The sequence below is a fragment of the Lissotriton vulgaris genome, unplaced genomic scaffold (assembly GCF_964263255.1).
Source record: "Lissotriton vulgaris unplaced genomic scaffold, aLisVul1.2 SCAFFOLD_2001, whole genome shotgun sequence".
In the NCBI taxonomy this organism is placed as follows: domain Eukaryota; kingdom Metazoa; phylum Chordata; class Amphibia; order Caudata; family Salamandridae; genus Lissotriton; species Lissotriton vulgaris.
The window spans coordinates 1-25,391 of record NW_028248739.1 but is presented as its reverse complement, the minus strand read 5'-3'; the positions used below and the strand labels follow the sequence as shown (position 1 = coordinate 25,391).

Sequence of the window (25,391 nt, the reverse complement as noted above, 5' to 3'; positions counted from 1 at the left end):
ATTGTAGTCAATCGACCGCCTCTATGGATGATAATTCATTAAACCTATTTGGAGTTTCTAAGAAACTCAGTGGGGTCTCTAAGAAGCTCAGTGGTCCCAGATTTTGCATTGGTTTTGGCACACTTGGTTTATAAAAATAACCTAATGGTAAAGCTTGCAAGACGGGGCTTTGTAAAGGGGACTCCTCATGAACTTTTAATATCTTACCGTATAAGGATATCTAAAATTTTAAATTATACAATCCCCTTGAATGTCTTTTGGTGATGCACCTACCCACCCTACCCTTCTCACCATCAGTATTTCTCCACTTCTATTTGGATGGAACTTTTTGTATTTGCAGAGCCAATTAACAACTTTGTTCCTAAGGTTGTCCCATGATTCTTTTGGATCTCTTTTTAGGACTGGGGCACCTGATAATACCAATACATAAGGAGATGCAGCAGGCGGTAGGCTCAAAATATCTTCATTTGGCACCAAATCAGTCCCCTTTGGGCTATGAATAATCCCCTCTCTTCCTTGAATCCTTATATGTTCTATGTTATTGGTGGCAAGTACTGAAGCAGGTGCAGGGGCAATATTACTATTGGTTACCCGCGAGCCATCTCCTCCAATGCTGTCATCCTGTATCAAAATAGAACTTGGGTGATTTGTATGGTCTACAGCATTAATCACTTTATGGCTATCCATATATCTGCTCTCCAATTCACTCAACAGACAAGTACCATCTTCAATCAACCCCCTGCCCTCTTCAATAGTTGCACATAATTTAGTAGACAATTTATCTAGTTGTTCTACTTTATCATCAAGAACTATTAATCTAGAGTTTAAACATTCATCTATCTGGGATTGTATTGTGTCTAGGGCATTTTTGAAAATGTCCACCATTGTACGATCTTCTTTTGCCTTCACCCCACTATGTTTACCAAAATTCATATCATAGTCAAAGTCAGTTTGAGTTCCCAAGGATCTGCATCTTGTTTCGACCAGTTCATGCGTGTGCGCATTGCCATCCCCATTCTTACAACTCACAGGTTTACTTGGCTTCCCTTTCTTCCCAGCCACTTTTTTCTCCTTGAACTGGATTTTTGGTTTAGCTCCCATTTCTGTACCAGACTTCTGTGCCCGCAGTCTAGTAAAAATCCCTGCTATCCCAGGATCTTTATGTGAGGTCGCAGGGCCGGTATTATTTATGCTTTTTTGCGATGAAAGTGTGTTAATACCCTCGTTCTTATGTGGAACAGTAACCAGTATTTGGCTGATAGGCTTACTGAGCATTTGACCATATGTTGGAAGACTAGATGGGTCAAGTGAAAGTCGTCGCTTAGCAAATTCAATCTCACGACACACTAATTTTTCTGCTCTACTTATAAAGTCATCTAAAGAACCAGTTGCCCCCGGCCTCCCACTCATCTGTCATAGTTCCAACTCTGAAATTCAGTCAGATTAGGGAATACTTGTATTATCCTCTTTATACCAACACAACTGATAGCCCATACAGTCTGAACCAAAATCTCGTTTGAATAATCAACTGGTACCTTAGCAGGGATGACAACCAAGAGGGGTTGACCAGCCTCTTCTGGCCTCGGATGGCCGCAGACGGCCCCGCCCTTGTCCCGGGCTTCTCCCGGGCGTCCCCGCGCACGGGACGAGGGAGCAAGCGCTAAGCACCTCCTGGCGCTTGTGCCTAGCGTCGGCGGCGTCGCCGCAGCAAGAATCGTGGGAGCTGCAGTCCCGTCCTCCGCCCCGGGGAAATCAGCGTCGGCTCCTGTGGTGCGTAGCGTTTAGGTAAGTCTACCTCAGTTCAGCGCGGCGTGGCGTGGCCCAGAAAAGCAAATAAAACACAGGGGGCCTCGGCCACAAGCGCTGCTTTCAGCGCCTCCTGGCGCGTGTGTCTAGCGTTGGCGGTGTCGCCGCAGCAAGAATCCTGGGAGCTGTAGTCCCGTCCTCCGCCCCGGGGAAATCAGCGTCGGCTCCTGTGGTGCGTAGCGTTTAGGTAAGTCTACCTCAGTTCAGCGTGGCGTGGCCTGGCCCAGAAAAGCAAAAACCGTTATCAGATGTTCTCTATGAGAAAGTCAGTTATTCGTGATGGGGATGTGAGCCTTTTCCAAGTAATAATGTCACAGTTCTGTACTAGGTCCTGTTAAGTCTCAATTTAAACCTAAGCTCAACCCTTGGTAGCTGTAGCAAAGAGACTACTGACTTAACTTAGGAGAAATGTGTTTTATCAGTATCAAATCAGTTAAAAAGTAGAAAACACAGCATATGATTTTTCGAAGTTTTAAGTTAAAATGGCACCAAAAAGCGTTACTCGCCAAATGCAGTCATTTGGTTGCACTTGACCGGTACATAGGCATGATTTAAGGCTGACTGCGATGGAGTGCAGGTCAGATACTGAAACTAAGTTCATCCTGGTCGAGAGTTTAACCTTCTGACTTAGTCTCTGAAATGGAAGTCGAAAATCCTGAGTGAGGTAGACAGCAGGCTGTTGCTGAGATGGTTCCCTCGAGGCTGGATAGCTGTCGTCCAAGTTCCGATGAAGCCTTTGATGTTTGACAGGAAAGCTCTGAGCAGGGGAAATTCAAAATTCACGCAGTAAGAACGACTCTCACCAGCCAGATACTTTTGGCTCCATCTCCTGGTGAAGATTTCTGACTTGGTCATTTTTTTGGAATTCAGAGTCCTCTTCCACGATAAGGATCCAAGCAGCTGTGGCATAACCAGGCCCCACAAGGCCTGTTGAAATGGATCTGCCTCTGTGGAAAAGCTCTGAGCGGAGCAACCTTTATCTTTGGCCCAGTCTGATTGACTTAGCAGGTTTCCTACAGTTTTCTATCGATTCCCCATGCAAAAATCCTTAAAGTTTCTAAGTCCCAGGTTTTAGGGTTAGGCAGGAGAAGTACCCTCTAACACTTATTCAAGGACACCAGGACTTTAGGAACACCATTTGGTAGTCGGTTCTCCTTCCAGAAAGTACCATCAGCAGAATCTAGAGCAAATCCAGTTGGAACTGATCAGTAGGACACTTCAGAAAAGTGGGCTTCCTACAGCTATCTGTGTGGCTTAACAGGATGTTAGCCAACTAGCCCTTGGAGTCCAGTCTTCTGGGTCCAAGTGGGAGCATGAGAAATGAAATTACTCCCCCGTCTCCGCCCCCGCAAACCACATCTGGAATAGGTTTTCCTTCCACTGAGATTTTCTAGTTGGACAATAGCAGGAGCAGGCCTAGGTGTAACTTGCATCTGCCTGTGACTGGGGATGTCCCTTTGAAGCTTGTGCAGTTGATGGGTGTTGGAAATGGAATTATTGGTTGAGGGGGTGAAACCTTACTCAATGGTCAACCACACTTCTTGTCAGGGTGAAACACAAGCAAACCACAAATTAACCTGTGCTCAACCCTCTAGTAGTGTGGCACAAAAGTAGTGAGGCTTAACTTAGAGGCAGTGTGTAAAGTAGTTACACAGCTCTTCAAAGAGTAATAAAGTGAAAACACAGCACAAGAAAAATCCCACACCAATTTAGTTAGAGTAAAATTAAAACGTTATTTGAGACCAAAACAACAGAATTCCAATTGATAGAACCAGAGATATACTATTTTAAAGAGTTATGGTAAGTATAGTGCCTAAAAGCACAAAGTGTAATTCTTGGTTATCTGATCATGCGATGACCAGATAGTGAAAGTCACAAGTTTACGCCGACTGCGATGGAGTGCAGGCTGTATAAAGGGACCAGGTTAGTCTCGCTGAAAGAGTTACCTTCAAAAGTCCAGCACAAAGAGTTCCGTTCTCTTGGGAGGGGGCAGCGAGGAGCCGGGAGAGTGTCAAGAATGGTCGTTGATGTAGTGCGAGCAGCAGGCCGGGCATTGCGGACAGTTGTTGCTGTAGCACTAAAATCCTGCCTGGCATCGTGGATGGTCGTTGCTGGAGCTTTCTGTTCCCAGGCATCGCTGGCTGATGCGAGACTAGTCTGGTTCACCAGAGTTTGGAATTGCATGGCGACGTGGTTGGCAAGATCTTGGTGCAAACAAGCCCATCCATGGTCATGAAGAGCCAAAACCTCAGGATTTCTCCCTTTCTTGTAGAAGGAGCTCAATTGATGTCATACCAAGGGTCCAAGACCTGAAGGACACTCCTAGATATCAGGAACTCTCTACAGCAGAGCTCAGGCAGGACCAGTTACAGGTCCAGGCTGCATGTCAGCTGGGCAGATGCAGGGAAGACTCTGGAGTGCGTTAAGTCCCCATAGCACCGAACAAGAAGTCAGTCAGCTGACACTGCGAGTAACTTCAGTCTGGGATAATGGGTGCAGGTCCAATCTACCCTCTCAGCAACCACAGCAGCTGTCCTTCTGGCAGCAGAGCAACACAGTGGTCTGCTTAAGTAGTATCCACAGGTCCAGAGGTGTACTGAAGAGTTGGGTCTGAGGGTGATATATTTTTACCTCTTGCCCGCTTTGAAGTAGGAGAAAGTTCTGGAGGTTTCCACCCCCAGAGATGCTTGCCATTTCCTGCTTCCCTGCCTTGGCCCCAGCTGATCTGGGAACACAAAAGAATAGTGTCAAATCCTTGTGAGTGTGCTCAGGTAGAGGCTTTGTGCTGTGCATGTGTGGTAGGTGACATATCTGCCCCTATCAGGTTACAGATGGCCTATCCTGCCAATGCCTACTCCCCTTTTTATCTCACTATCTAGGAGCGATACACAAAGACCAGCTACAGCTAGTTATGTGACCCAGGACACAGGCTGTAGGCACCAAGGGCCAGACGCAGGACCCCGTTTAACTGTTGCAAATGGAAGATCTGCCCATTTTACAACTGCTGAGAAGGGTTGTGGTTTGTACAAACCCTATTTTTGCTAGTTGGTAATCTGTTCCCACTCACAAAATAGCATTTGTAAGTAGCTATTATAGCTATCGAGTCACACTGGAATGTATGGTTGTTTTGCGACTGCAAATACGGTTGCAAAAAAATCGCTGTTACTATGTTGGGTAGTGAAAATACTTTTTAAGAGCAGGCAGTGAGTGGTCCCTTGGACCACTGCCTACTCTTACAAAAGGAAACAGAAACGTTTCTTTTTTAAATGCATCTCATTTTCCTTTAAAGAAAAATGGCAGCATTTAAAAAAAAAACGTTATTTTAAAAGCAGTCACAAACACGGTGGTCTGCTGACCCTAGCAGACCAGCATCCTTGTGAGTGATGGCCATTCCCAATGGGTCGCAAATTGCGACCTGCCGCATGAATATTAATGAGTGAGGTCATTTGCGACACCATTGCGAATGCTAAATGTGTCTAAGACGCATTAGTACATTCTGTTTTGCAAGTTGCAAAAATCGCAGTTTGCGACTTGCAAGACGCAATAGTCATACATCTGGCCCCAAATTTTTAGGTACGAAAATGCCAACTTTCTAACAGTCAAACCTTAGAGGGGGTTGGGCCCTTGATAACAACCACCATGGGCCCCAGACAAACTATAAAATATCAAGGGGGTGGTTGAATGAATTACGTACTTTTACTAAAGGGCAAGATATTTAATAAAATTGGCCAGTGTTTTAATTTTTACACTTCTTCAGTTACAATGTTAGCATTATAATCAGACTAGAACAAGGATAACCCCTCTTCTGTTATATGAATGACTTACGAATCATTGCTAAAGCTGAACCATGATAGAATCATACAACATTAGAAAAACCTAAAAAGAAAACAAAAATTACAATAAATGGTGCATTGGTAGACACACGAAAGAAATTGAATTGTGGTGTAAACCAGTACAAAAGGTTTCTTTAGAAGGGATTAGTTCATAGCAGCTCAAAGGAGGCTAAACCCTTTCTGTATCGACATCTGGGTTCCAGCATCATCTGATATGGAAAGGATTATTGCTCTTAACATTTCTTTGCACGTTACATATTGGTGAACACTGTTAATGAGTTCCCAGAAGGTTCCTGCCTACGCGTTTCGAACTGCAACTGACTGGGGGTTCTAGGGCTATGGGCTTCTTCCAAAGCATTTTTAAATATTATCTGAAGCACTTCTTGGATTTGATTGGTTGGATCTTGCACGCTAACTCGATACCACTCTTCTTTGTAAACATGTTTCCTATCCTCTGCCAAATACTTCTTTGTCCCACACCACCACTGCACCTGCTTTGCCTGCTTGCTTAGTAACTAAAGAAGTATAATTTCTAAGTTATTAAATAGCTGGTGATTGTTTCCTGGTTATGCAATTTTTGCAGAACACTTTTTTCTTCTCCAGTTGAGTCAATGAGGTAAGGACAAATTTTCAAAAGTAATCAATTCTGTGGGTATGGAATATAGCGGCGGGCAGAATGTAGATTTCTTATAGAGGCTTCTTCTGTTTTGTTGGTCTCTTTATTTAAAAAGAATGCTTTTAATCTGAGCATCCTGAAGAACTCGAGGGCCTCTATTTAGAGCCTAGTGAAATCCGTTGGTTTTGAGGGTACAAATGACAGGCCAAATTCATGAACCGACTCCTGTTCTTGTGTCAAGGTCTTCAGAGAAAGGTTAACTGTGCTGGCTTGCTTTAATTCTGGTAGAACTGGCATCTTGTGTGTGTTTCCCATGGTTGGAATTTGAGACGCCTTAATCAGTGTATCCAGTTGACTAGGAGGACGTAGTGTCAGAAACAGTAAATCGTAAATCATACATTGTTATATAGCGCCTTTCACTGTAAGGTCTCAAGGCACTTGCTTTGGGAACCCGTCCTGGCCTTTCCTTGCGAGATTACCCCTACTGGGCATCACCAAGGTGAAGACCAGGCATCCCATTGCGGTGGAGCCGTAGTGGAGATTAAGCAAGCTATTGCCCAGAGTTGCAGAGTGTGAACCCACGATTCGAGTAGGCACCAAGGCGAGAATTATCGAGTCCGTGGACATTTTGAGCTCAAGGCCCTGCCGCGTCGGGGATTGAACCCTGGTCCCGGGTCTGACCTCTGCATCAGGGACTGCCTCCTCTAACTGGTGAGCCACACTTCTCCACAGTAAGGAACCTGTTTGTTTTATCTGTCCTGGTAGTCCACTTGGGCTCTTCTTGACTCCATTCTTGTATAATAATAGTCTTTTAGATATGGATAGACTGATTCAATATTGAAAGCTTTTCGCTTTTCCTCCAATTTGTTGACTTTGAAATTTATGGTGTTGTCTTTGAATGTGCTAATTTTATTTTCAATTTTCTCAAGTAGTGTTTTTGCTTCAATAACAGTTTGGTTGTCTGATAGCCTGTTCCAGGGCAGCAATCTCGTCTTCCTGTTTTTTGCAAATCCTTTGTGCAGTTTCAATTGAGTGCACCATGAGGTCTCTGCTATATTTTATGCTTATGTAACTAAAACCTTTTTATATTCGGAATCTTCGGTGAATATGACCGGTGCATTCCTGACCTGTAGGCCCCAAGGGATAGTGCCTGCTTTCAAATGTTATAATAAGAAATGGCTGTGTAACTCTGTGCAAATCAACTTCTTTTTAGCCGTGTGAGTTTCTCAGACTCATTTTGTGGTTTGGCGGTTGTGCTTAGCGTGCAGGATGGAAAAAGAGAGGGAACAGAAATTAAACTTTGAATGTGGTCTTCAGAAAAGGAGAGGGTATCCTTTTCAGATATCTTATGCCAAGGCGAGTCAATTACTGGCCTTGGAGAGTGATTAAACTCAGATATTTGGACAGCCTATAATTAAGCAGGCTGACAACCTCACGGGTCTGCTTCCCGCCCTACAAACCCAAACCTTAGGAGGGGTTGGGGCCTTGACAACAACCACCGTGGGCCTCAGACAAATTATAAACTATCAAGGAGGTGGTTGGATGAATTGCATACTTTTACGGAAGGGCAAGATATTTAATAAACTTGACTAGTGTTTTCATTTCACACTTCTCCAGTTACAATGTTTACATTATAATCAGACTAGAACAAGGATAACCACTCTTCTTTTACATGAATGACTTATGAATCATTTCCAAAGCTAAAGTGTGATAGAACCATACAACATTAGAAAACAAAAATGACAATAAATGGGGCATTGGTAGACACACAAGAGAAATTTAATTATACTGTAAACCAATCCAAAAGATTCCATTAGAAGGGATTAGTTCATAGCAGCTCCAAGGAGGATAAACCCTTTCTGTATCAACATCTGGGTTCGAACATCATCTAATGTGGAAAGAATTATTGTTCATAACATTTCTTTGCACATTCCCTATTGGTGAACACTGGTATGTAAGATTGTTTTGCGACTGCAAATGCAGTTGTAAAACAATTGCAGTTACCACCTACTTCAAGTAGGTGGTAAGCCAGTCTCAAACTGTTGTGTTGGGCAGTGAAAATATTTTTTAAGAGCCGACAGTGGTCCCTTTTTAAAATGCATCTTATTTTCCTTTAAGGAAAACTGGCTGCTTTTTAAAAAAAGCTGCTTTATTTAAATAGCAGTCACAGACATAGTGGTCTGCTGACCCCAGAAGGCCAGCATCCCTGTGTGTGATGGCCATTCCCAAAGGGTCGCAATTTGCGACCTTCCGTATGAATAGTGATGAGGCAGGTCAATTGCGGCACCATTGAGAATCGCTAAATGTGTCTAAGACCCATTAGTACAGTCTGTTTTGTGAGTCGCAAAAACTCACAATTTGTGACTTGCAAGACGGAATGGTCATACATCTGGCCCCAAATTGTTAGGTAAGAAAATGCCAACTTTCTAAAAAACGAACGTTCGGGGTGTGGGCCCTTGACAAAAACCACTGTGGGCCTCAGACAAACTATAAAATATCAAGGGGGTGGTTGACGGAATGATGTACTTTTACTGAAGGGCAAGATATTTAATAAACTTGACCAGTGTTTTAATTTCACACTTCTTCAGTTACAATGTTAGCATTATAATCAGACTAGAACAAGGATAACCACTCCTCTTTTACATGAATGACTTACGAATCAGTGGCCAAAGCTGAACCGTGATAGAATCATACAACATTAGAAAAACGTAAAAAGAAAACAAAAATTATGGTGCATTGCAGACATAAAAAAGAAACTGAATTATGTTGTAAACCAGTCCAAAAGATTTCTTTGGAAAGGGATTAGTTCACAGCAGCTCAAAGGAGGCTAAGCCCTTTCAGTATCGACATCTGGGTTTGAACATCATCTAATATGGAAAGGATTATTGTTCATGATACTTCTTTGCACATTCCATATTGGTGAACACTGTCAATGAGTTCCCAGACGGTTCGCACCAACGTGTTTCAAACTGCAACTGACTGGGGGTTCTCTTCAGAGCTATGGGCTTCTTCCAAAGTATTTTTAAGTATTCTCTAAAGAAATCTGGTCAAGTTTATTAAATATCTTGCCCTTCAGTAAAAGTACGTATTTCATGCAATCACCCCCTTGATAGTTTATAACTTTCTAAAAGTGGCAATTTCTGAATTGTAACTTAAAGTCCGACTTTACCATTAAAGAGGGTTTAAAATCACAATTTCTTAGACATCAAACTCAACATTCCAGTCTCCCAGTTAAGTCATCACTTATTAAATGTGATAATGTTAGCCCAATGTTATCCTATGGGAGGGGTAGGCCTTGCAGTAGTGACAAACATATTTGAGTTTCTCACTACCTGAACATGTAAAAGTTAAAATTACATGTCCACCTTTCTAAATACATTGTGCCCTTCCCTTTGAGATGTTTTAAGCCTACCCTGGGAGTGCCTTATGTTTTAAAAAGCAAGGCTCAGGTCCTGCCACAAGGTTTATTTTGCCAGTTTGATATGGCAGTTTAAAACTGCACCAGCAGGCTGCATTGGGAGGCCAGAGACATATTTACAAAGTTACTAAGGTGCGTAGCTCAATAAGTGCCACAGTTCCACCAGTAGTGTTTAATTTACAGGACCCAGTAAAGTACTACTTTACTAGAGACTTACAAGTAAATTACATTTGCCAGTTGGGTGTAAGCCAATGTTACCATGTATAAAGGAGAGGGCTCAAGCACTTTAGCACTGGTTAGCAGTGGTAAAGTGTTCAGAGTCCGAAAGCCAGCACAAACACTTTGGATGAAAGACAAAAACCGGTGTGGAGAATACCAGGCCAAGGATGTCAGGTCCAATGGTGGGTACACCCCCCAGGCCATCCTGTGAGGGGGAGGCCACACCTCAGACCTCCCATAAGGCCTTTTTATTCCTTTTTCTGGGAGCTATTTACACCTCCTTGCTGGATGCCAGCAGCCTTTTAGGCTTGGGGCATTAACTTTGAAAAGGCTGCTAGAGGCCTTAGGTAGGAAAATGAAAAGAATTTTAAATGTGGCATTTTCAAAATAGTGATTTAAAATCTGATTTGACCTTTAGGTTGGATTTAAAATTATTATTATTTGAGTCCCTGGATCACTGTTCTAGTGATTCCTAAACTGACGTTTTGCATTATAAGGTGCTTTAATGTAACCCAGTGCTTTTTTTATGGGAGAGCCAGCTTTGCCACACTGAAAAACGACTTTGGAAATTGTTCACAGCCAAGACATGTAAAATTTAGGGACACGTGTCCTATTTTTTAAATATGATGCACTTTGTCCTATAAGCATTCCAAGCCTAACTTGCAGGTGACTTATAAGTATTAAAAAGGAAGGTTTATCCCTGGCAAATAGATTACTTTCCCAGGTGGAATTTGTAGTTTTAAAAATGCATACTTAGTCTGCAGGGGGGGGACTGAAGAGATGATTTGCCTTGTCACTTTAGTAGTGGCATAATAGGTGCTGCAGTCTAGTAACAGCTAATTTACAGGCCATGGGAACACGGATACCATATACATTGACTTATAGGTAAGTTACATATGCCAATCAGGGTTTAGCTAATTCTACATGTTTTAGGGATCACAGCACATACACTGAAAGCTGAATGGCAGTGCCCTACTGTTCAGCATCCAAACACCAGCAATAAAATCCAGGAAAAAGTATGTGGAGACCAAGCAAAAAGGATATTTTCTTGCATTCTCTGATTTGGTTTGCCTTTAACACATCAAGACCTCGAAGTGGCAAGTTAAAGGTTACCTTTCGTGCTTCTTACGTTTACCTGATCTGCCATCACTTTTCAAATCACCCGTTGTGATGCGTTTTCTGAAGGGGCCTCAGCCATATGTTCCCACCAATACCATTTGTGATGCAGCAGAGGGACATTATTTTGTTACTCACTTACCTAATGTGCACTCCTTTCAAATCAATGCACATTTGTCCTTTGTGTCTACTTACCATCAAAACAGTATTCTTCATCGTCATCACAGCTTCGAGGCGAGTGAGTGAATTCCAGGCGTAGTCAGTGGTTCCACCATACGTATCCTTCTTTCCAGATAAATTGGTACTGCAGACAAAAGCAGCATTCTTGCCCAAGGTAGTCCCACATAAGGCAATCCATTATCTTGCAAGCTTTCTGTGCTCTGCCCCATCCCTCCAAGCAGGAGGAACAGCTTCATCACCTTCACCCTAAGAGGGTTATTAGCCTCTATGTGCACCACACCAAGGAGTACCGACAAGACAATCAACATTTTGTCAGGTTCTGTGGAGCTAGGTTCGCGCTATACAAACTTTTTAAATAAATGAATAAATAAAGACAAAGCAATGCAAAACTATCTCCAGATACATTGTGTTATATATTAAGGTCTGCTGTGGGTTAGCTAAGAAGCAGCCCTCAGATGGCATGTACGCTCATTTCACCAGAGTGAAGGCTGCTACCACTGCGCTAGCCCACAGTGTGCCAGTATAAGACATTTACCAGGCTGCGACATTGGCGTTGCTTCATATGTTTACTAAACATTATTGCCCGGTATGGCTGTGAAAAAACATATAAACTTTCTCAGGGGTCTCAGTGATACCTGGTCCTTTCAAACCTACAAAGAAGAAATCGTGACGGAAGCTGAAATATTAAAAGAATGCATTTATTTACCTCAGATGAGGGCGACTACGTCACACAGAAGCCTTAGCAAATGAATGAGGCAGTCTAAGGAGTACAGAAAACAGAGGCCTTATATATGCTTAGGGTTACATAGTCAGCATAAGACCAAGGGGAGGTCCTGTTACATGCAAGCATGCAAAATGCCTAATATGGGCATGCAAGATCTGCTTGCTCAACAAAGTGGGAGGAGCGTTACTTCTCCATACAGCAGCAAAAATAGCCTGACACTTATACAAGAGAAGCAGGTGCATTCTACTAGCTAGGCCCTTCTGAGCATGTGCAAGGCTCTGAAGAGGGAAACAGCACATGGCGAGCACATGGCTACCTAAAATGGCTGCCAAAATACAAAATGGCTTTCAGCTCATGCTAACTAATCCCTCTAATCTTTAGCAGCAGGATGGGCTTTTTGCCCTATCAGTCCTACAGGATTTCCGTATTTTAGACATTCCACAGACCCACCACCGGGGAAGGTCTAAGGTTTTGGTATCTATTCAGAAGGTGAGAAATCTGCAGTTGGATATCTCTATCAGGAAAAAAGTTACGTGCCTTTGGTAATGCCTTTTTCCGGTTACAGACTGTCTAATCACTGGTTTCTCACAGACCCTTCTCCCCATTCTGTGGCATGTTACATAGTTCATTAACGAGATCCCAATCTGAAAGTCTGCATGCTGCCATATTTGATTTCAAGACTCCTCGCCTGTTGACGAGGATGGAGATCTGAAAGAAACTGTCGTCATCACGCGAAGGTGGTGCGGGTATAGTGACCCGATGTAATGTCTGGGGTGGGGTGGACCCAATACAGAGTCCCACGACGCCACCTGATGATGCACAAGGTTATTGCTATGAAGGTGTCCGGATGTAGTTTGGCACTTTGCAAGGTTAGATTAGATTTAGGGTATTTACCAGAAAAAGCGTTCCCATAGGTAAGTAATTTCTTTATTTAGCAATGCGCTGGATGATGGGTTCTCCTCCAACTATACAGGAATCGCACGTAGATATTGCTTATTGTAATATTCAGTCCAAAACATGCCTTGACCTCATGCTGGTCCATAGCCTCCCACGGGCATTGGGGCTACTTCGCAAGAATACCTCTTACGACAAGTAGATGATGATGGTGCTGCTGCTATGAGTGAAGGTGGGGAAGAGTCTTAAGCCCTGTTTCAGGCATATGGCAAGTTGTTACTGAATGATTGGCTGTGTAGTTTTCATGCTGTGGGATACTGCCTCGGAGACTGTTGGTCGTTGTGTCTTGAAGCACACTTGTGTGGCAACGGCTGTGGTGGAGGCGTCTACTGGGCCTCTGGGGATGGCTGGTGTGGAAGTTAAGTTGCCTATGATAGGAGTGTGTCTGCCTCAGGCTGTACACCCATTAATGTATTTTTGTAATCTACCCTGACTATTGTTATGCTCTCAGGGCACTTGTGAACTCTGTACTTTGTCAGCGTATATCATGTCAACTATGCACTGTATTGTTGTTGAAAAAGAAAATAAATACATTTTAAAAAGTAACTTATTTGCAAGCGATCTGACCTCCTACAACAACTGCATCCCCAGTTTAATTGGTAAATAGATTTAGGTTTTTTAAATGTGGTGAGTCGACCAGCATGGAAGTAACCAGAGAAAGATATGAGAGCAGTAGGCTCCATGTGGAGTCAATCGTTATGTTCGCTCTGGAGAGCACAAGTGAATCTCTTCATGGCCTTCAGATTTCAAAGCCATCCATGCCACAGCTCAAAAATCAGGACTGTTGTTCTCTTCTGTTTGGAAGCCTACGTAAGTTTTACTTCCCCTAGGCCACCACATCAAGATTGTATCAGGTTTCGGTTGGTATTTTAAGAGTGGGGTGCGGAATCCCAGGAGAATATATGAAATATTGTCTGAGTTGGGATAGCACAAGATGTCCTTAATAGCTACCAGACGTATTCCCCCATAGGGTATAATAAAAGAGCTAGCTCTCCACTTATGTTGAAAATCCCCCATCAGACCAAAGTCTTGCCAACAGTGTTGGGCAGTCCTGGGAATTATCTTGTGTAGTCTCACTGGGTGGAGATACTAGTTGTACATTACATTGTACTATGCTTCTTTGCCTCGAGTGCTAGCCGAGCATTTCTTAATATCCTGCAGAAGCTGCTCCCGATATCTATTCAATATATCACTACCAGGTATGCCCCTCCCTCTCTCAATGTTTTCTCCCTCTGTGGACAAGGAAGTCTCCACCAGTACTTGAAAAATATCGGAGACTGTTGCCCTCAAGCCCGCTGCTCATTCACTCAATTTTTTGAAGAGGATAAGTTCCCTTATAGCTGCTGTTTTCGCGGCCGGGTTTAATGCAGTGTTTAATTTAGACATAGTGAAAACGTTTGATCTCCTCTGAGCTGTAGATCTGTTTACATCTCATGAATTATATAATTTGCCTCTCTCAAAAGAATTCTGTGATCATGGTGCAATCCACATGCATTCAGCAATGAAAGTCTATTGCCTGGGGTCCTATGGTGAAGGATGGCTTGTTGTGAATGGATGTATGGGTTAGTGGGAAGGTGATGAGGCATGAGCCATCACAAATGCTATCCCAAGTCAGAAGAGTAGTGTTTGATGTGGGTGCTCAAGTACACATAAGTGGGTCTATCTAGTTTAGGATTCAAAGCCAGCTCCCACAGAGGTTTACCTTTGAGTGATCTCTCCATATGTGCCCATAGTCTGTCTATTTGAAGAGACAATTGTACAAGGATTTTGTAGAGTGAATTCTTAATTGGAGTGGATGGTAGCCCTCCAAAGTCACTAACCTGTTAGTCCCAGACAAATGTTTCCGTAATTTAAACCCGAGCTCAACCCCTGGTAGCTACTGCACAAAACCCACAAAATGTGTAAAACATTTTGAAGTACCAAATAAGTGAAAATGTGAAAAACACAATAAAAATCCCACTCCAATTTATAAGAATAGAGGAAAACGTAATAAATACAATGACACCAAAACGACCCAAATTCAATAAGGGTAACCATAGATTGGAAGTTTTGAAAGTTTTAAGAGAAAAAGCGCCAGGAAAAAGTAAATCGGCAATAGAAGGTATTGTAAGCGTGTGACTGGGAGTACATCCCCTTATGGGCCACGATGCTATTTGCTTGCTGTGATGCGTCTGTGGGTAGTCTAGCGTTAACTCTCCTAGATAAGGTCTGCAGATGAGAATGGTTTCCCATGGACCAGGTTAGTGGCTGAGGCAGACCTTGATAGAGAGGCAGTAGTGTCAAAGGGAGAACTTGATCGCAGCCCCAAAACTGTTGAGGTAGTGGACTTGGACAGTGAGACTAGAACTGAACCCGCTACCAGAGGGCTTTTCCATATCCTTTAAGCATAACATTAAACAATGACTAAGTTAGAGGATTGGGTTTCTAAGGTAGAGGCAACTCTTAGTTGTCCCATCCTATGTGTTGTTTAAGCTCCACAGGTTATGGGCTGTAAGTGTCTGCTCCACCCTCCAAAAAGCAACACAATGAACAGGAACAGCAGTACAGATAACATTAAATCACCATGTAGAAGTGTCTACAACAGATGAAAGTGTAGGAGACATTAGTCTTTGAGGGGATTTCTCAAGGACTGGGAGCCTCAGTGACAGGCCTGCAGGTCTGTCATCCTCATGCTGGTGAAACCGACTTAAGTGTTGCCCTCCCAGTGCCTCTGGCGTGAGCATTTAAGAGTACGTTTGGAAACCGGGGTTTCGTTTTGGATCCTGTGCAGTCACTGCTGATTTTAGGATGCAGCACATTAGAGTTTTATTTAGAGGCAGAGCTTTGTTGTAGGCCTACCCCCACCATCATAGAGTCAAGTCTCAGATAGCTTTGTGTTAGTTACCACCGAGCCCAGTATATTTAGTCATACTTGGTGCTGTCTCTTCTCCATCTGACACAATCTCTAACCATCTTCTGTCAAGTCCCTGAGCCCCCACTCAGCTATTCCAATGTATTTGTCATCTGAGGTATACCTCCTGTTTTCCCCCTTCTGCAATGTGAGACAAAGGACCTTTTCTGCTTCCTCTCTTTCAGGGAAGTGGCTCGCTTATCTGATAGAGACGTCTAGCCGCACATTCCTTACCTAAGAATATCCCCAGGCGTTCGACTGGATCCAGAAAACTTTCCGCAGCAGCACCTCTGTTCACATTTGGGCAAGCCGGGCGCCGAGCCGGGCGTCTGGGCCGGCGCCGCCCCCGACTGCAGTGCAGGAAGCCGCTCAGAGCTATGGGATGACTGAGTGGGTGGCCTGGACGGGCGACTGGGAGGACCCACTGGGCCGTGCCCCGTAGGTGTCTTATCGGCTCCGGAAGCGGAGTCGATGCACACAGCCGGTGCCGAGGAAGAATCCGCCCGCGTGAACCCGACATGAGTGCCCACCACCTCTTTGGGACCAGGGAGAGGGGTTGATCCAAAGTAAGACTGGAGTGCTATAAAATAAGCCTTCATTTGGGCATGCGTCGCTCCAACCCCTGGCAAGGAAGGGTATGGAGGAACCGACTGCCGGGCGCCCTTACCTGGCATGGAGTGAGAGGATGGGGCGCCAGCACTAAGCGCATGGGATGAGGACCTCCGTGCTTGACACTTGTGCTTGCGCTTACCTGCCTTTGGACGACATTCGCAGGAACGACCTCTGGAACTTGCCCAATTTTGAGAGGGAGAGCGAAGGTGCTGGACCGGACATCCGCTCCCTCAGGTACTTGGGCTTCATCCTCTGACAGGCGTCACACTGCTTGGAGTCGTGGTGCACACTGAGGCACCACATACAGATGAGGTGCGGGTCAGTGCCAGACATCTAACGCGCACAGGCTTCACAAGCCTTAAAGCCTGACGGCATAGCACACTGTTCCGGCGACACTCTAAGGTGTAGAGAAGGCCTAAAACCAGGCCAGGGAATTGCTGGTTTTCTAGGATCCGTGTTGGAAGCGGAAAATGAGAAAACTGACGTCAGCGCGCTGGGAGGGGCATATATGGCTCTGCTGACGTTATGTCTGTGGACGACGTCAGGGTGGAGTTGTGCGGTGCTGCCCACCAGCGCGCAAAGGTGCTGCAGCGGAAAGTTTTCCAGATCCAGTCTGACACCTGGGGATATTCTAAGTTAAGGAATCTGCGGCTAGACTATGTCTCTATCAGATACATTGTTACCGAAGGTAGGTAACTCGTTCTTTCAGCGTACTCAAAAGCTATGCCACAGGGAAAAGACCACTTGTACCTAATGTTCCCTTCTGCAATATCTTGGTGATGGGGTGAAACCTGATCTTTTACTGGAGTGTCCACCGGGTTATAGCCTGGCACAGCTGGCCTTGGAAGTTCTGGAATAGATCAGTAGATCTCACCACTCGTATAGCATGCTCTTTGGTTTTAAAGCTATGAATTTTCTTCATTGTATCCCCATAACCTGTGTTCCTCCAATTCTCATCTGGCCTACACAATGGACCTTTTTGAATTTCACCTCACCATGGTGGACCGCTATGAAGGCACAAGGAAATGTTTTCTCACTTGGATGTGTTATCTAGGTCTTCATTGTACACAGATCATTCTGTGGGGACTTAGCTGCTTCTACTAAGCGTTGCAAGCTCTCCACCTCTGATTCTACGTCTAGGGCTCTAGTTTCATAGGAGTCTGTGTTGGTCTGCATAAAATCTTTGCACTCGATTTCAATTACTCTTTCAGGGTGTGAAGCCCTTTAGCAAGATCAGATTTTATTTTGTCCCTACACCTCGTCTTGAAAGTACATATGGAGGTCAAGAGGTATGCTTTAGTGAATAGGTAGGAAAAAAGTGAGAGCAAAGCTCTTACTTAATCCATGTTCAAAATTTGTCAAGCGACTTTCAATCATAAGTGGACAAACCAGAATATTTTGTTATTTTTTGTTTTTATTACATATATTCTTGTGTATAAAAATAGTTTTTATCTCTTTTCTTATTTTTTTTATATATTAGTTATACAATCAGTGGTCTATAACATAAATTACATACAGTTACATATCAAATACATAAGTGAAAGAATAACAAAAACAGACACAAATATCGATCGATGAAATACTGAGGTAGGCAATGCGGTGGAATAAAACCATTCATTTTGTAGGACTATCGCTGTTGTTTCAAGTGCGTCCCAGCCTCCAGCAAGCCAAAGGCGGGGTGTCTGCGTGTTTCTCCACCGCATCTATATTCAGCAGCTCCTCAGATCACAGTACCGGTGTTCAGAAGGGTAAGGCGCCCACTTCAGGGTATGCTGCAGGGCTCAGGCCGGGTGCACACCGCAAGCACTCCGGGAAGGGCAACTGCTCACTGTAACATCATGGCCACACCCACCGATATGATTCTTAATTCACCAGTGTGCATTCATTTTGCTTTCATGAACAATTTCCTTATCTGCACCAACTCTGCTGGCTCCTTATCACTGCTGAATTTCTCATTAATGTTTTGTGGACATACCACCCTTTATGCATATCTCTCATATGCTGTCATCTCTGTTACATTTTAATTCCTACTCTTCCCTTTTGTATTTTTGTAGAGATTGTGGGTTAATCCAGGGGGGAAAAAATTGTCCTTGTGTGTTCATGAGCAGCATCAGTGTGAGAACATTTAATTCAATGCGAGTTATTGGAAATCAGTAAAATATGAAGATTATTAAGGTGACTAAAAAAAAGGAACTTGCGAAAACAGGATGTGCGAGTGGCATACGTGTATGCAACTCACATCTTGTGGAGTGGCATCCTGGGCTCCTCCAGTGTCCGACTATGTTCCCTAACTAACCTGGAGTGCCTTATTTTAAAGAATTGTTCATGAACGTATTTAATTACTTAGAACTCGAATTCGTTTGGCAGATGGGATACTCTGACACAAACCTGATGAGTATTCTATCTGCTGTGTTACAAGTGCCATAGCATATAATTCATGTGTACCTCTGCGGGCAGCATATCCATCACGTAAGTGAAGCAGTATTCAATCCTCCAAACTCTAAATCAGGCCCTATGTTCAAATGTATTTTGTGTTTTATATCTCAAATGGCATATTCAGTTTGGAATGTGAATATTTTCACAAAGTAGAGTGAAGAAGGTCAGAAAATCTCAGATAATACCAGAAATAGCAAATGCAGTTTGAAGATGGTCAGTTCATGAGTATCGGAGGTCAGAGGTTTGGAAGTTAGGAAGCAGGTGTACAGATACATTCTCTGATTATTTTTTGGGAGCTCCTAATGTTGAAGTGGTTTAAGCATTAAGGGATTCTCAACAATTCAGGGAGCGCTGCTAAATTTCAATAGAATACTTGGGTGATTTAATTATATGATTATTGAATTAATCATCAATCCATCCGTAAAGATTGAAAGTTCTTCATTCAATCCATAGCTACATGAGAGCCATAATCTTGACTTTTATTCTTCACATACAAAAATCCAGCCAAAGAATTACGTCCATCCAAGAGGGCTTCATCAGGGATAAACATATTTCTGTAGAAAACCCTCAAACTCCCTCCTGCGCACGTGTGGAAAATCTTGTATATAAATCTCATAATATTCTATGGGATTTATTTTTGAGCCAACGGGATATCCGCACAATGTTGTGACAAAGTAACCCATCTGCCAAAATCTAAATTAACCCCTTTGATTTTTTTTTTCTTTTTTTACCTTTAGATTGTTTGTCTTGCAATACTCAGTTACAGCATTGAGTGTCTTCTTAAGACTACTTGGAGTAGAATCTAATGCACTAAACAGGATATGTGGACTATTCCCATTGTTGGAGAAAAGTTTTAATTATTTAAAATACTTGGTAAATCAGCCATATATAAACTAAAAATTATCTGGGCTATGAAACATCCTTGACTAAATATATTTTGTATGTTTACCTTTTCAGTATGGCAACCAGAGGAGCCCATTTGCACTTGATTCCAATTTAGTTTATACAGTTCTTTGAATTAAGGACATTCGACCCCTCAGTATATTCCAAGTTTCCCCAATAAACTCCTTTTATCTACTATATCAAATGTTATGCAGAAGTCCACAAAGCAACAACACAGCCTCTGATTTATTTCCAGGGACTTTTTTTATATTTGCCCACATGGCAAAACAGTGATCGATTTTGGAGTGCCCTGCTTGAAACCCTCCCTTTTCTTAAGGCAGAAGATTGTTTTCAATACCAAATCCTCAAAATTGGAGAGCAGAGTTCTGAAGACAATCTTTGCAGAATCTTCAAAAAGGCTGACTAGCCTACAGTTGTAATTCTCCCATTTACCTTTCTTTACTAGTGGTTTAATTACTGAACTCCTCCATAAATCAGATATTGCCTGTTTCTGCTATCCATTGAAGTAGGAGCTTGAGGTTTTCTGCCCATCAGTTTGTATTAGTTTTTATAATATTTGCTAGACTATTGTTGGTCAGGCGGGCCTAATTATTTGAAAAGTTGATATTATTTCTTAATTTTGTTTTACTTAAATTGTCTTTATCAGCTATATGCCTACTTTCTTGTACATTTGATGGGGTAGAACCATATAAATTGTGTACATATGAACCCCTATCCTCTTCTGATATTATATGAATCTGAAAGAGACTATAGTTAAAGATTCCTTACCTTTTTAATTACCCCCGGGCGTCAGACTAGATCCGGAGATTTTTTCTTTAGCAGTACCCCTGCGTGTCGTTAGATGGCGTTGGTCGACTCCACGTTCGTCGTGGTCACCAGAATGACATCGCAGTGTCTACTTGGACACCGCCCCTGCTTGTTGACGTCAGTTCTTTCTTTTGCCGCGCCAGCCTAGCCAGATCCAGAGAGAGGTTGCCCCTTAGGGACTTTTTGACTAACCTTTTTCGACTTTTGTCAACGCATTTTTCGAGTCTTTGACTCCTGGTGCACAAGGGATGTCCCTACACTGAACCGTATTCAAGCCTTGTGACTCCGGTCACAAGCTGATGTCCGTCATGGATCCGCACTTCGTGTGCCTCTGGTGCCTGGAGCGCAACCATGACCCGAAGTCGTGCTCCGACTGTCAGGCCAAGAACCTGAAGTCTTTGCGGGAGCTGTCCCGAAAGTTTCTGGAGAACCGGCTGTCGGCTCGTCGATATTTCAGGACAGGAATTTTATCTCCTTATTGGAGGTGGTTGTGGGTGCCATAACGATAGAAGGAATGTCACCCCTCCCTCAATCCTGCGTATCAGTGTTCGACCCGGTCACATAGTCAGAATGGAATTATGTTATGACCCTTGGACTCACAACTTTAACTCCCAATAACCAACTCCTCTAGCCGTCCAAATCTACAAACAAACAAATACATTTTAATTAGATCACTGACTCCAGATTGTCAGGCGGAACACGCTGTTGTTTTAGGGGGGTGGAGGGGTTGTGAGAGAAATAAGTCTGTGGTCCCCGTCCCAGCTCTCCGGTGCTAAGAGCTGCAGTGGTGGTTCCCGGGAGTATCTTGTCACTCCACTCAATGGCTCCTGGAGGGGCAGTCAAGAAGGTTATACCATCCTTAAAAAAAAAAAAGACTCTTGCGCTTGCCTTATCTACGCTCGAAGTGTCCATTGTTTGCAGATGTCTGGATTCTCTCCTTTGTCCTGCATTCAAATGCGAGTTAAGCGAGTGGAGCGTGCATGTCATCACACTATCTAACACATCAGAAACAACCCCTACTTACCTTCAAAAGCACGTCAAGCCGGTTTGGCAGCCATCTCTACTAATTGGGATAAACTCCATTGGCTTTTCTGGTTTTTACGTTGTTTTTCCTTCAAAATAATTTTGGGAAAAACTTTATTCTACCGCCTACAACCAGAATTACTTATATTGGAACATATTTTCATCGCTTTTCATAATTTTGCTTCAGAATGCACAATTTACTGTTTCCTTATTCTCTTTGTGTTTTATTTCATATTGTGCTTATATTATATTCTGTGATAAGCACACATTGATTTTTTTTTTTACATGGCGTCTGCTAACACGGTCTTGCAACCACCTTCATTTCCTGAGATTGCTGGCAAACCAGTTACACCATGGCATAAATGGTTCAGGGTAATTGAAAATGATCTTGAAGCCATTGATGCTAGTAAATTCTCAGCCTCAAGGAAGAAAGTTTTATTATTCAACTATTTAGGCAGTGCCGGTCAAGAAATTTTTGATAATTTACCAGTTGTTCCTGCATCTTCTGGAGATGAAAATTGGGATGTTTTCAAAGTAGCTTTAGCACGAATTGGTAAACAGTATGTTGATGAACCATCAGTCATGGTTGAGAGACACAAATTTTTTAAACGTAAACAGATGTCTGAAAAATCTATTGAAGATTATTTCGCTTTTTTACTTGTTTTAGCCTCAAAATGTGTTTTTGGTAATTATCTAGATACTTCCTTGCGTGCTCAATTAATTTTTAATTGTTTCGATAAGATTCAAGAACGTATTTTAACATGAAAAAATCCATCTCTTAATGAAGTTATGGATATAGCCAGAAGTATTGAACGCTCTGTTGTATCATCTACAATTTTAACTGAATATTTTACAACAATTTCCTCAGATAATTATAAAGTTGCACAAGTCAATGCGGTGTCTAATACTAATGAACCTGAGGTTAATTTGATTTCGCACAAGAACATACAAAGGAAAACAGGTGAAAAGAGGATTGGAGGGGCATGCTACAGGTGTGGTTCAAGGTTTCATATAAGTAATTATCCGAATTGTCCAGCTCTAGGTAAAAGATGCAACTATTGCAAAAAAAGGAAATTTTTAACACTGTATGTAATTCTAACAAAACAAAGGTCAAAGTTAGTCAACCTGACGTTGAAAATTATATTATTGCACAAGAAATTAGTAATGTTTCATTATCTGTTGAAGTTAATGCTTTAGGGGATTTTGAAAAAAGGTGTAAAGGTCCCATCTGTGAAGTTCAAATTGGTGTGATTGACCTTGATATAATGGCTGATTCAGGGTCTCCCATTACCATCCTAGCTGAAAATACGTTCAATAAGTTCTGGTCTGAAAAACTATTGAAGTCCACCAAAATAAATCCCAAGGCATTTGGTGAGTACGATATAATCATGAAAGGTTACTTCGATGACAGCATTAAATTTAAAGGAAGGAATATTTTTACAAAAATGTAAGTTGCAGTCAATGGACGTGATATTTTGGGTTGGCAAGATCAAGCTAAGCTAGGTATTATACTCCAACCTGGGCATGCTGAACCTGTTATTCTAGGTGATATGCCAGTGCTTGCAGTGCAAGAAACCAGTGTACATGATGGGTTTATACAGAACCTGCGTTCTAAATTTCCAGAAGTTTTTTCAAAAAAGATTGGAATGGTTAAAGAATTTCAACATACTATTAAGTTGAAAAGTAATGCCGTTCCTGTGATACAAAAAGTAAGACCTGTTCCACTTTCTGCAAGGGAAGATTTAAATAAATTATTAGATGATATGTGTTCTCAAGGTATTATTTTTTATTTTTTTTCCTAAATAATTTTATTAACGACATGAGGACAGAGTAACAGCAAATAAAAGAACAAACTCACCATACAAAAAAAAAGAATCCGACAATTATGGCAACCAATAGAAGTTAATACATTTTGTAAATGCAGGCGCAAGGGGAATAACCTTCCGTGTAAAAGCTCAAAATCCATTTTAAGTAAACATAGCATTCTATAAGCAACTAAACAAATTCGTTAACACATTCCTAGATAAATTCTCCCCAAATGTTTCCTAATTTAAATTATGCTTTTACACCCCTGATTTTAGCTAGTGCATATTCCGTGTTAGATGTATCTATTACTATTGCCCACCAATCTGCCATCAATGGTGGATCCTGTGCGATCTATGCTCGAGCAATAGCTAACCTGGCACAAGCCAGTATAATACTGATAAGTTCTCTCGAGCTATAGTCACATGATTGAGGGCCCAGTAATATATCCATGACCGTGAATTAAATAGATCTATTAAGTTTATGAGACACCGTCCTTTCCAATCCTCCCCAAAATGTTAGTAATGATAGAAATGAGCAAAACATATGCGCTAAATCTTCTGCATATAAATCACATTTTGGGCATCTAGTCCGATCACTACTTAAGTTGCTTGTCGCCCATTTCGATATAAGAGCAGGTGTATAATAAAGAGAGCAGATAGTTCGGTATGATTGTAGCCTTAAGCTAGATGAATATACTGATTTACGAATAATATCTAGTGCAGAAGATATAAAATAAGCAGAGACGTTAGACCCCAGTTTCTGGCTCCAGCGTGTAGTTAGTTTCCCAAAGTCACGTCTTTCTGAGAGTTAAATCTTTTATATGCAAAGCTGATCAATGATCTATCTTTAGCTAAATAAATACATTCCCATATGCTGGATTCCGTCAATTCAGTTATTTTAAGGCTACGTATAAAATAGTCTCAAATTTGATAGTATTTTAAGCGCATACTCTCCATAACATTGTGGAGAAGTTGGAGTCTCCCAAACGATGAGAACTCAGTACTGTCGTATAAATCGCCTACATTTTCAATACCCAATTGTGCACATTGTCTCCCACTCCCATCGTGGAAAATTCCTGGGAAAGCTGGGTTGTTCCATAAAGGTAGCCTAGAGTGAACGATAATTGAAATTTACTGACAATAGCTCTCCAGATGTATGCTATGTCTCGTGCAATCTTAAGTTTAACCCGCTTGAAGTAGTTCGGGTCGTTAATGCGGGTAAAAACATTTTGAATTCTGTTCCTAACATAAATGCATAATAAAAGAAAGGTTCCTTGTTAGGATGTATCAAGCTACGAATGCGTCCTATAAATGTCGACCAAAAGTATGCTTTAAAATCAGGAAAATCAAGAGCGCCTTTTCCATAAGGTAATTTAAGTATTTCAATTGCTCTGCGTCCTTTTTTTAATCCCAAATGAAACTGCTTAATATGCCATCTAGGCGTTTAAAAAAAAGATTATTAATGTGTAGTGGGATAGATCGAAATAGATACATTTCTGAAGAATCTTCATTTTTATTAAATTAATTTTGCCAATTAAACTGAGTGGAACCTTATGCCATTTTTTTAAAGTAATAGTTGTGTCTTTTAGCAGTAGTTCCTAATTCATCTTGGTTATCTCTTCTGGACAAGCAGAGATTTTTACTTCCAAATAAATAGCAGTTTTACACACTCCCTGAATTGGGTCCTTTGGCTTATAGTTCATTACGATTTGCGTCTTATTAGTGTTCAGCCTGTAACCAGAGACTAAACCAAATATCCTAGCCTCCATAATAATCCCTGTCATTGCCTCTTGTCTTTAGAGTAAACCGAGATATCGTCTGCATATACCATCATTTTAAGAGTGTCTGAGCCAGATAAGAACGGTGCTATACACGGAATATTTTGTAATGCCACTAAAAATGGTTCGATAGATAAAGCAAATAATAATGGCGACAGGGGCACCCTTGGCGGGTACCACGCAGGATAGGAAATACACCCGACTTTATCCCGGCATAACATACTTATCATAGAGGGCCTTTATCCATCTCAAGAATGAACCTTTAATGCCA

The 25,391-nt window shown here is 42.2% G+C and overlaps 1 protein-coding gene across 1 annotated transcript in view; it reads left to right on the top strand.

The window, feature by feature from the left end:
• LOC147663839 (phytanoyl-CoA dioxygenase, peroxisomal-like) overlaps positions 1-22,984 on the top strand; it is a gene marked incomplete at its 3' end in the record, with an annotated part of 121,622 nt that extends 98,638 nt beyond the window's left edge. Inside the window, exon 7 of the mRNA XM_086950163.1 lies at positions 22,647-22,984. Coding sequence (XP_086806289.1) covers positions 22,647-22,984 — 338 coding nt within the window. The remainder of the gene's footprint in view (positions 1-22,646) is intronic.
• Between the last annotated feature and the right edge of the window lie 2,407 nt (positions 22,985-25,391).